The 12,796-nt window shown below is 39.1% G+C and overlaps 1 protein-coding gene across 3 annotated transcripts; it reads left to right on the top strand.

Annotated features, from left to right (window-relative positions):
• The first annotated feature begins 2,153 nt into the window (after positions 1–2,153).
• Positions 2,154–11,439, top strand: si:ch211-282j17.11. 3 transcript variants are annotated; one of them, XR_012382439.1, is made up of 6 exons: positions 2,154–3,118; positions 3,264–3,302; positions 3,393–3,746; positions 9,379–9,726; positions 9,883–10,467; positions 11,311–11,439. XR_012382439.1 is itself a non-coding variant. In NM_001328058.1 (5 exons), exons 2-5 carry the CDS (start codon positions 3,266–3,268, stop codon positions 10,242–10,244), a joined length of 1,101 nt encoding a protein of 366 aa, NP_001314987.1. In that variant the 5' UTR covers positions 3,087–3,118; positions 3,264–3,265; the 3' UTR covers positions 10,245–10,547. The 3 variants fall into 3 exon arrangements, 2 of the variants coding, with proteins under 2 accessions (NP_001314987.1, NP_001025280.1); NM_001328058.1 differs by lacking the exon at positions 11,311–11,439 and having other exon boundaries at positions 3,087–3,118; positions 9,883–10,547; NM_001030109.1 differs by lacking the exons at positions 9,379–9,726; positions 11,311–11,439 and having other exon boundaries at positions 3,095–3,171; positions 9,883–10,252.
• Positions 11,440–12,796: the final 1,357 nt, after the last annotated feature.

The raw sequence follows: 12,796 nt of genomic DNA, 5'->3' as shown, positions 1-12,796 counted from the left end.
TCCCCAGGGCTCCCTGTTTTCCTCCCACTGTCCAAAGATATGCAACTTCAGTTAATTGATAAGAGTGACGCAGTGGCGCAGAAGGTTGTGCTGCCGCCTCACAGCAAGTAGGTCGCTGGTTCGAGCCTCAGTTGGGTCTGTTGGCGTTTCTGTGTGGAGATTGCATGTTCTCCCTGCATTCGGGTGGGTTTCCTCTGGGTGCTCCGGTTTCCCCCACAGTCCAAAGACATGCGGTACTGGTGAATTGGGTAGGCTAAAGTGTCCGTAGTGTATGAGTGTGTATGGATGTTTCCCAGAAATATATATATATATATATATATATATATATATATATATATATATATATATATATATATATATATATATATATGAGCAAAATTTGGAACTAATCTAACAAAAAAATAAACGTTGATCACAGTTCAAAAATTAGTACACCCTTAGTACACCTAAATTGATATGTTGGGTGATAATATTAAATCAAATTTGAATAAACAGAAGAAAAAAAATCTACAGAAACATAAAAATTATCAAATTTAGTTGAAATTAGTGTGTGTTTGTGTGTGTGTGTGTATGTATGTATGTATGTATGTATGTATGTATGTATGTATATATATATATATATATATATATTTTTTTTTTTTTTGTATTACTATTCTATTCTCAACCATGTTTGGTGTTGACTATTGACTACAAAGTTTTAATCATTATTAAGAGGTTAAGTGAAATAAAATGGCATCAAATTACAGCAGGTGAATGTTAATTTTACCTTAATTAAGCTTGAACTTAAGACTTAGCCTGAGAGTTATTCTTCCTCGAACCAGGCTAGTTTTCCAGCATAATTTGCCAAAGTAACTGAGTTTGAACTTGATCATAAATTTGATATATGAAACCAAATCCACCATTAGTAAACCTGACTTACCAAAATAAGCCTGGCTTTTTCGCTAAGTTTGGTTTATGGAACAGCCCCCTGGTGTGAAACATGCCTGTACCTACGATTAAAACTAGTGTTTAAAATGACAATAACCCAGGATTAAGTGCCGTGTGGAAAGCGGTAAATGTACCCTAATGGTATCAATATGGAGCTTTACATGCGAATACCTACTTTTAGATACTAGCTTTTGAAACGGTACTGCCTCAGGGACAACATGTGTACCTTTATTTCTGAGTGTACAGGAGACAACAACGTAAATAAAATCTTGCACATTCCACAAAAATAGGTGGCTGAGTTATTAACTAAAAGAATAATGCAATAAACAATACAATTAATGCTAAAATATTGCTACAAACCAGTTGGTTTATGCCAGCGGTAGATCTGTTTAGCTTCAACCTAAATCTAAACTCCTGATCCAGCTCTTCAGGTACTGTATGTGTGTTGAACATTAAAAATGAAATATGTAAGATAAAATTAAAACAGCACAATAGAAAGTGATTCTATTAATAGAATGACACCAGAAAGATAAGTGAAGTTTATTTAGAAACTAATCTCGAGAGGATCACGTGCTTATGATTGCCTCCGGCTGGACTCGGATTATCAAATTTGCAATGCACCAATGAGACGATTCCTAAGCTACTATAAATACCCTGTGTTACGTATCACAGCTATCTTTGTTTTGAAGAATCCCCCTTTCACGCCTACTTCTCCTCCCCCTAGATGGGTGGCATGGTGGACCAGTGGTTAGCATTGTTGCCTCACAGCAAGAATGTCTCTGGTTCCAATCTTTACCAAACCTCGAAGATCATCATCATCAGCTTAATCTCACGAAAACGGAAATAATAGAAGTTTCTGCCAACCCGACTCCACATCACAACTTTTCAATCCAGATGGACGGGGCAACCATTACTGCATCCAAAATGATGAAAAGCCTTGGAATAACGATTGATGACCAACTAAACTTCTCTGACCACATCTCTAGAACTGCTCGATCGTGCAGATTCGCACTCTATAACATCAGAAAGATCCGACCCTTCCTATCTGAACATGCAGCTCAACTCCTTGTTCAAGCTCTTGTTCTTTCCAGACTGGACTATTGCAACTCTCTACTAGCCGGGCTCTCTATTGCAACTCTCTACTAGCCGGGCACATAGATCTGCAGAAGTGAGAGCAGATAAGAAGGAGCAAAGCCAGAAACCGCTTTGTAAGCAAACATCAGAGCTTTGAATCTAATGCGAGCAGCAACTGGTAGCCAGTGCAAACGGATGAGTAGCGGAGTGACATGTGCTCTTTTAGGTTCATTAAAGACCACTCGTGCTGCTGCGTTCTGGAGCAGCTGAAGAGGCTTGATAGAGTTAGCTGGAAGCCCGGCTAGTAGAGAGTTGCAATAGTCCAGTGTGGAGAGAACAAGAGCTTGAACAAGGAGTGGAGCTGCATGATCAGATATGAAGGGTCGGATCTTTCTGATGTTATAGAGTGCGAATCTGCTCGAGCCGTTTTAGAGATGTGGTCAGAGAAGTTTAGTTGGTCATCAATCGTTATTCCAAGGCTTTTCATCATTTTGGATGCAGTAATGGTTGCCCCATCCATCTGGATTGAAAAGTTATGGTGTAGAGTCGGGTTGGCAGAAACTACAAGCATTTCCGTTTTTGCGAGGTTCAGCTGAAGATGATGATCTTTCATCCAGTGTGAAATATCCAACAGGCAGGCTGAGATACGAGCTGGAACCGAGCGATCATCTACTATCTGCTCTTCAGCCACCATGACAGGGGAATCCTTGAGATCTCCCTCCAAACGGGAGGAAGCCCCAGGCTCGAGGATCTTATGAGCTCAGGGCTCTCTCCCCAGACAGCATGCCAAACTAGCTTTATTATCAATCATCAGCTAAGTGTGAACTCTTGAAATTATAATAAAAGGAAATGCAAATTTTCATTATGGACTTTTCCTCTGTAGCCATTATGAAAATACTTTATGAAACATACAGACTCTTGACCACATTCAAATGAACATAATCCTACAGAAGTTCAGAAAATATGTGAATGAGAAAGAAAAATGAAAAAGGCCTTTGTTTAGAGTAATAAACAAACAATGTGACGTTCTGAGAGAAGAGCAGATATAGAATAATCACACAGTCTGAAGCTGCAGATAAAAACACCAGACTGAGGACAGAAACACACCAGCTCTGAAGTAAGAACAACTCCCATCGACAGTATTTACACACAAAGACACTTCTGACATATGTTGACGCTCTTATTGATTGTGTATTCTGCATTAATGCTTCTCTTTTACTGACATGTTTTACTCCTAAATGGATGTTTTTTTTCTTCCTCAGAAATGGCTCAGACTCTATATCTCTCTCTTCTCCTCATTGGTGAGTGTGTTTGTAGTTTTATTTATGGTTTATAGTTTCATTAGGTTCGACTCTTCTGAAAAGCATTAAAGCAAAGTGCCTCTTTCACAGCTCTCTGCTCCATATCTGAATGTGTTCAGCGTCAGTATCACTTTATCAATGAGAACAAGACCTGGACTGAAGCTCAGAGATACTGCAGAGAGAAATACACAGATCTGGCCACCGTTGACAACATGAACGACATGATCCAGCTGAAGAAGAGTGTGAAAGTGAATGATGGATATGCCTGGATTGGTCTTCAGAAGATGAGTGTTTATAAATGGCATTGGTCTTCAGGTGATCCTGTGCTCTTTCTGAACTGGGCATCTGGACAACCAGCTGAAGGTGATAATTGTACTGTTATGAGAAATGGAAAGTGGTTTGTTGCACCATATAGTGACGCCTGGACTTTCATCTGCTACAACAGTGAGTACAAACCCTTATGAAATAAAATATATATGTTATTATTCTAGTGTAAGGGTTCATTTATTAGTCCTATGAGAAAACTAACAGTATGGGTGAAGGTTATATGCGTGTGAGCGTTTTCAACACATGTGAAAAGTAATATCTTGTTAAAATAAATTTTCATTTGTTTCAAACTCCGAATTTTAATCTGACTCCAATTTATACTAATTTAAATGTAGATTCATCTAATTCAAGTTGATCACCTTATAGGTTGTGATTTGGTCTAAATTAGATTTCGATTAACCTATTAAATCTTTATTTTCAGTTAATGGTTCATCGTTTACCCAAAGTCGCTTAGAGTCAGTATGCTGGCCAGCTCTATCTGCTCACAGACACATCCTCGGCAGTTTTGATTCTTAGATAGAGGATATAACTGTAAACTAATTTCCTTTAAGTAATATTAGGCTGCCCCATGCTTGCTCATACATAAAGAAAGTTTGATTTAGTGACTAGATTATATCATACTAAGTCAGTTATTGTCAGAAATCTCTAATGCTGTGCCCATGCTTCATCCATTGAGCCTGAATGTATGACTAATTCTGGTTGTAGACTGCGGAAACATCAGCCTAAACAATCTACTAGATTTAAATGATTTCAGGAGATATTAGAGGTAAACAAGAATTTGACATTTATTTGTCAGGCAAAGATTTTCCATTCCAATTCACATAATTACACAAAACAAGAGTCGCACTCAAGATGATATGCAGTGAAAAGCTTTAACAACCACTCGTGACCTTAAAATAATAACAACAAAAAATAATAACTATAGACAATAAATTATGGAGAAATACTTATGCATTAGAAAATAAAATAAAAAGTAGTGCTGTCAAGCGATTCAAATTTTTAAAATCTAATTATTTACAAGATATAGTGATTCATTAATTACATATAATGGCACAATAAATTCAATTTATCTTTATTTGTATAGCGCTTTTACAATGTAGATTGTGTCAAAGCAGCTTCACATCGAAGTCCTAGTCATTTGAAACTGTCAGTTAAGGTTGGGCGACGTCGACCAATTTGGCATCGACGAAGGGACGATAGCATCGTCATCATAGGTGGAGGTAAATTAATTATTTATGAATAATTAATGAATTCATAATGAATTAAGTATATGTAGCCTCAGACATTATCAGGAAGGTTGTTCCAGAGTTTAGGAGCCATAAATGAGATGGCTCTACCTCCTTTAGTAAACTTTGCTAAACCAGAACCCCTAGGTTTTGTGATCTTAAGGAGCGAGCTGGATTGTAGCAAGACAGAAGGTTGGTTAGATAAACAGGAGCTCGATTATTTAAAGCTTTATAGGTAAGAAGTACTATTTTATAATCAATAAGGAACTTAACAGGCAGCCAGTGTGAGGAGGATAAAATTGGGGTGATATGATCATATTTTCTAGACCTGGTAAGAATTCAGACAGCTGCACTAGCTAAAGTGTATTAATAGAGAATGCTGGGCAACCAGCGAACAGAGCATTACAGTAATCCAGCCTAGAAGTCATAAAAGTATTTTAGATGGATAGCATACTTCGTAACTTAGCAATATTTCTCAGTTGAAAGAAGGCAGTTTTTGTGACATGGGGTATACAAACCTGTCAACATTGGGACGTGAAAATAAGCCCACCATAATAAGGGACAACCCCCCCCCCCCACCCCCTTTAAGAACAAATCACCAAATTACTAAAATATGTTCATTTGGAGCTGTTTTGTTGTAAATATACTGTTAAATGGTCAGTAATTTGTTTTAAAATTATTATTAAAAAAGAAAAATAAATATATACATTAGCAGCAAATACATTAGCAAACAGTTTAGCTTATTAAAATTAATAGCTATTATAATGAAATAGAATCAAGCTAACAAATCTCATGAGCTGTTTATTCACTGTATAACTTATACATTCTGATTAAAGAGCAACAAATGAATCTCTCATTTATTTAGATTTTTCATTACATTAAATAAGAGGTGTCACTTTAAAAATGCACACATCTAACGTTATAATGAAAGCATTTGACTGCTTTCCAAACTTTTTATGCTTATTTAAGAAGAAATTAGTTGTGTTCGGAAAAATAACCCCACCAAAATTTACATCTTTATAAGTTATTATTATTAATTATGTGTATATGTCTGTTTAAACACGCACCCAAAAGCCAGACTCGTGGTTCCATCCCAAAGAGGGAAGAAATCACTTTCGCGAACGCTCACGCTCAATCTGCCCAGTTGGTGGAATGAACTCCCTAACTGCATCAGAACAGCAGAGTCACTCGCTATTTTCAAGAAACGACTAAAAACTCAACTATTTAGTCTCCACTTCACTTCCTAATCTGCAATTGCCTCTCTGGATATCACACTAACTGTACCCAAAAAAATAAATAAATAAAATTAAATTAAATAAAAAAAATACTAATACTTTCCTTCTTAGACTTTACAGACCTGAAACTTGCCTATAGCACTTATTCATTGTTCAATCAAGCCTTTATTTTTTTTTATCAATCAAAAAAAAATAAAATGTTGCTCTTAGTTGTGTAAATTGCTTCCTTGTCCTCATTTGTAAGTCGCTTTGGATAAAAGCGTCTGCTAAATGACTAAATGTAAATGTAAATTGTGTGTACAGAATCCGTTTGGGAAACAGCATGCACCATTATATGACTGTTTTAAGGATTGTACAGGATGCGTGACGGTAACCTGGTCCCCTGTAATCAAAAGGAACAGGAATCAAGACGTTTTTAAGATTTATTTATGAGTGTTTTCATTCCTAAACAAAGCGAAAGCACAGAACAGACTCACGTTTACGAGCAAGGGGCGACCCCTGGTGGTTCGGCGGTATGGGTTGTGTATAGGGAGGCTCGGCTGTTCAGAGAAAGACTGAAAATACGGGAAAATACCTTTACAGGATGATAGCGGGATAGAACTGTAAAATACGGGAGAATCCCGGAAAAAACAGGAGGGTTGACAGGTATGGGTATATGATTTTCAAAAGTTAAGTTGCTGTCTAATATAACACAGATCTTTTACAGTAAAGCTAATGCTATCTTTGAATCTTTTTAATTGACGGATGGGGATTTAAGGTGACTTCTGAGCTTGCTAAAACATGCTTTGAGTTCAGGTGAAGGTCTATTTCAAACTGAACAGCTTTGATGATAGGCAAAATGGGGGTGGTGTGGGGTAAAGAGCGGTGGGGGTGTGTGTATGCGATGTAACTGAAGATCGGTGGGGGCGAGTTGCGCGTGACGTATCTGAAGAGCGGTGTGGGCGAGTTGCGTGCGACGTAGAGCTGGGAGGGATGTGGTGGAGAGGGGTGTGCGACCTATTTAAGGACCGAGCGGGAGACGTGCAATTTCCGGGAGATTATCATTCGTTTGGAGATGCTGTCTTATTATGCTTTACTGGTGTTCACTCTCTTAAAGGCTCTTCTCCTGTCATGCTCAGATATGATAAACCCAGTTTTGGTGCTGGCACTTAGGGGTACCTTTAGCATTAGCAATGCTAGCAACATTGCCTGCAGCCTCGACGCGAGCATGAATGGTGTTCAGCTCGCCTGCCAGAAACACATCTGTGCTCTTCATACTGTATGTTGGTGCTTTATAGTCTGTTATCCCTGCAGAAAAATCCAGCTTAAACCAGCCTAGGCTGGTTTGCAGCCTGGTCTTAGCTCGTCAGGCTGGAAAATGATCAGCCAAATCCAGCTAAAACCCGCTTGACCAGCCTGGTTTAAGCTGGACATAGCTGGTTTTGGCTAGGCTGGTCAAGCTGGTTTTAGCTGGTCATCTCCCAGCCTGACCAGCTAAGATCAGGCTGGAAATGGCTGCCAACCAGCCTAGGCTGGTTTAAGCTGTTTTTTTTCAGTAGGGATTGTTTTTAGTCCCTACCACAGGCTCCTAGAGTCACTTTGTTGAGACGGTGACTCTAGTCCTTGCCTGTATTTTTGCTTCACTGCTTTCCGGACATTGTATGACATGACTTTGTATGGGATCAAAGTAGCTTCCTTATTGTAGGTGGCGGTACAGGATCCTCGAGTGTCATGAGCAGGTTTTATCCTCCTACAGCTTCTGGTTGGGAAATGTTCTGATAGTAGTTTTCTCTACAGTGTCATCCATGGGCGTGGTAGTGGGGGGAAAAGTGGACCTGACTACCCAGGGCCCCGTCTAGGGAGAGGGCCCTTTGAAATCCCACCAATTTTATATTAGTATTTTTTTTTGTAGCCTACTTCGAATTAATTGGCCCCTCCAATTGATGTCAATGTCATTATTTATTTCAAAATATATTGAAAAGACTCCCCCACCAACCTCCCCCCCAACGTCTGGCAGACGTCTGTATGATGTCAGTTTTACACACATTCTGAATTGCAAACATCTTAAAGATGTCTAATAGAAGTCTATTTCACATCTGATAGGAAACGTCTTGTAGATGTCTTGCAGATGTGAATGCAGACGTCAAATAGACATCTCCGAGATGTACGTGTGCTAATCAAAATCGGCCATTAAGAATCAAGATCGGCGCATAACTAAAAAGAAAATGGGTGCTCCTAAATTTCTTGGGATGCTCCTAACTTTTTGAAGTTGGGAGCATCAGTGCTACCAAGTAAAAAAGTTAATTTCGAGCCCTGTAATGTATGTCTGCTATTGTTAAATCTTGAGCTTAGTTTGTCAACCAGGCTGCTTGTTGCTGTAAGTAAATTATGGGCCAGGCCAGCTAACGTCAGGTTGCCAACATTAACCAGTTTCAGAAGCAACCAATAGTTCCGACATACCAGCAGAAGCAGCACTCAATGGTGGTAAATGAAAGAACCAGTCATTATTATAATCTGATTTGATTATAGATTAAAACACTATTTGTGCATGTTTATATTCAAATAATAAAAAAAAATGTGTAGGGGGCCCACTGACATTGAGAGGGTACAGGGCCCAGAATTTGGTGCTACACCCCTGGTGTCATCTGTTAGTTTTCCTGTAAATCCCACAACCATTTCTGTAAATTTGCTTATGCCATCAGTACTGCGTTGGAACATGTTCCAGTCTACGTCATCAAGGCGGCATGTAAGACGGCAACCGATTTTACAAATGCAGCTGCATATTTTATAACATGCAATAATAAATAGTTGTATTACGGAATATAAACCACATCAGTTAATCTGGGGTCACCACAGCGGACTGAACCGCCAACTTATCCAGCATATGTTTTATGCAGCGGATGCCTTTCCAGCTGCAACCCATCTCAGGGAAACATCCGTACACACTCATTTACACAGATCACCCGTAGAAAAACCCACGCAAACACGGGGAGAGCATGCAAACTCCACACAGAAATGCCAACTGACCCAGCTCAGGCTCGAACCAGCGACCTTCTTGCTGTGAGACGACAGCACTACCTACTGCGCCACCGCTTTGCCAAACACATACTTGTATACATGTAAATGTATTATCAGAATTTTCTAATTATAAATTCTAAAAAGCTTGATATATAACACATATTCTTTAAATATGTATGTGAGATGCTTGGTTGTGGCAGATCTCAGTAATATTTATAAATATAACAGCTCACTCAATTGGTAACAAAGGCATTTCTGATGATGCTCCTGTTCATTTTTCATTCATTAAAGTGAGGACAGGACTGGTGTTTGTCAATCAGATGATGACCTGGAGAGACGCTCAGAGTTACTGCAGACAGAATCACATTGATCTGGTCAGTGTGAGGAACCAGAATGAGAATCAACAGCTGGAGAAGTTCATTAATGACAGAAACTCATCTGGATCTGCAGTCTGGATCGGTCTGTTCAGAGACACATGGCAGTGGTCAGATCAGAGCAACTCCTCATTCAGATACTGGGATACTACTCAACCTGATAATCAAGGAGGCATTGAAAACTGTGTAGGAATAAGTCTGTATGTTCAGGGAAAATGGCATGACATCTCCTGCACCAGCTCATTTCCTTTTGTGTGTCATGAAGGTGAGCAGATCCTCCAAACACACTCAATCCATCATCAGCTCCAGATCTCTTAAAGTTGACTCTACATGTCTGACATGATAAATTCCTCCACAGTGTTTGTTCTGCATGTTGTTGTTGATCAGTCTCTCTCTAGTTTCTGCTTTGTTTTGTGTCCAGATAAACTGATTGTGATCCAGCAGAATCTGTCGTGGTCTGAAGCTCTGAGACACTGCAGACAGAATCATGTGGATCTGGTCTCGGTTCAGTCAGTGGAGATGCAGCGTCGTGTGATGAACGTGGTTAAACTGGCGTCTACTGAGGCGGTGTGGTTGGGTTTACACAATTTCTGCAGCGTAAACATGTGGCTCTGGCTGAGTGGAGACATGGTGTGCTATCAGAACTGGGCTCCAGGGAACGGCAGCACACCGGAAAACTGCAAACTGGAGAACAGAAAAGGAGCAGTTCAGTCTGGAGGAGATCAGACCTGGATCAGCCTTCCTGAATCTCACAGACTCAATTTCATCTGCACTAACCACTGAGAGAAGATGTGTCTGTGTGTTTACTTACATTCACTGTTTTCAACTCATTATTGCTAGACTTGTTCTTGTATAAGTTCTGAGTGAATATGCAGTTTGTACTTTTAAAGTAGCCTACAGTTTTATTTCTGTATTTTATCTACCATTATATAACATTCTTTTAAAATTTTAACACAAATGTTTAAGATTTAAGGTTCTTCTGTTAAAGATTTTAGTCATGTCTAAGGCCCAATACCAATTCTACCCCGTAGCCCTTCATTTAGCGCATGCATGCCAAGGGGTAGGGGTGTCCCAATTATCTTTAGCTTGAAGGCGTAGGGCTAAGGGGAAGAGGTAAATAGCCCTTAGAACAAAGATTTTTCAGGACCACACTTGAAACCAAGGGGTAAGAAAATCTCCTAGAATACACCAGCCACAGCAGCCGTATTGCTGAACCCGGAAGTATAGGGGATCCACAAATAATTATTTTTTGTCATTATTACAAATTTTTACAACAAACAAACAAGCCCATGTTTTAATATATTAATAACCGCGTTCGTGTTTTACCATCATGCTTAAAAATTAAAAAAAAAAAAAAACGCTAAATTTCGCAATCTATAATCCCTATTAAATAACTCCTATACAGCAGTCCCACAGCATTCTGACACTGGAATACCCTGTCAATAATTTCTAGTGGCTGTCAATGGGCTTTTTACAGTGTCTGCTATAATGTTAATGTTATTTTTGGTGTGTTTAAATTGATGGTTTTGGCCACTGTGTAAATGCACAGTACAATTACAATCTTATTGCCACATTAGATCGTTATGGTGAAATAATATATGCCTTCAGTGATCTCTTGAAGATAATACCAAAACATAACACACCTGGAATCACTACAGCAGTCGCCATCGTCTGATCTCACAGGATAAGCAGGATATCGCGAGGACATATGATGACGTGTGCAGGTGCTGTAGTGCTGTCCCAATTCTTAGGGGTAAATTTTGAAGCCCTTCCCCTTAATCCTCGGTTGTAAGGGCGAAGGGGTAGGGGTACAAAAATAGAATTGGGATTGAGCCTAAGTCTGTTTAAGTATTTTTATGAAACTGTTTTCTAGATCTGCTGGTGTTTGGTCTCTTTATGTTTTGCTGAATGTGATTCTGTGAGCAGCAGATCTTCAGTAAATCATGATTTGTGTCTCAGCTGAATGAAATCTGATTTAATCTAAGAGTATACTCACATTAAACTATCCAAACCATGCCTGAGTGCATTTGACCTGTTTCCTGTTTCATTTGACAAGTGTGAGTGGTCTGTGCCATGTCTGGGTGTGGTGTGGTTAGTCAGCACTGGTCCGGTGGGGTGTTCCAGAGTGTGGTTCGGTAAGTACACATTTAAAAAGGCTGAAGAAAACGTTATACAGTTGAAACCAGAAGTTAACATAAACTCTAAAAAAAAAAGGGACATAACCATTTAAAAAAAAAATAATAATAAAAAACAAGATTTTCTTATGTTGTCACACAAGGAAGCAGTGTGATTGAGGTTTTCCTTAAGTACTATTCTACAGTTGTGCCTCCAATTAACTCAAATGTTGTCAATTAGCCAATCAGAAACTGCCAAAACCTTGACACCATCATCTGAGCTTTTACATTCTTTCATTCATTCATTTTCTTTTTCGGCTTAGTCCCTTTATTAATCCGGGATCGCCACAGCGGAGTGAACCGCCAACTTATCCAGCAAGTTTTTACCCAGCGGATGCCCTTCCAGCCGCAACTCATCTCTGGGGAGCAAACACAATCACTCATACACTATGGACAATTTAGCCTACCCAATTCACCTGTACCGCATGTCTTTGGACTGTGGGGGAATCCGGAGCCCCCGGAGGAAACCCATGCGAACGCAGGGAGAACATGCAAACTCCACACAGAAATGCCAACTGAGCCGAGGCTCGAACCAGTGACCCAGCGACCTTCTTGCTGTGAGGCGACAGCACTACCTACTGCGCCTGAGCTTTTACAGTGGCATAATAATCTTATTGTATGTAAACTTGACTTTCAAGAAAAGTTATAACAAATCTCTCTCTCATTATTCTGCTATTAAGCATAACAGACACAAATGTAACAATCCTAACTTACCTAAAAGACAAAAAGTTTAGTCACAGGAACATCTGACATTTTTTAAAAGGTTATGTGCCTTTTTATACAGTGGATGTAAACTTTTGGTTTCAACTGTATATAAAATAAGATTGTTCAAAAATCATGAGATAAAGATGTTAACCAGCTGAAAAAAAACATCTACAGCCAGAGTTGTCTCATGACTATTTGTTATTTTAAATACAGAAAACACTTTAGATATTTGGTTTGTTCTGTGGATGTTTGTTTTAAGGATAGGGAATTTTTTTATTATTTTTTTTTGAAGTGCCACCTATTGGTGCGAATGTAAGTTGCTGTTTGAGAATTAGTCCTAACTGTGACTGAAAAGGTGAACTCTTCTTTTACTCTTTCCTTTGAGAGAGTAATCAAAAGGTGGAAACATAACAAACAAATTTGATTTTGTTGGTTAAGATTTGTTTCAGAACTATT

The sequence above is a fragment of the Danio rerio genome, chromosome 7 (assembly GCF_049306965.1).
Source record: "Danio rerio strain Tuebingen ecotype United States chromosome 7, GRCz12tu, whole genome shotgun sequence".
NCBI lineage: Eukaryota > Metazoa > Chordata > Actinopteri > Cypriniformes > Danionidae > Danio > Danio rerio.
The sequence above is the reverse complement of the archived record's forward strand: the minus strand, read 5'-3'. Positions and strand labels throughout refer to the sequence as shown.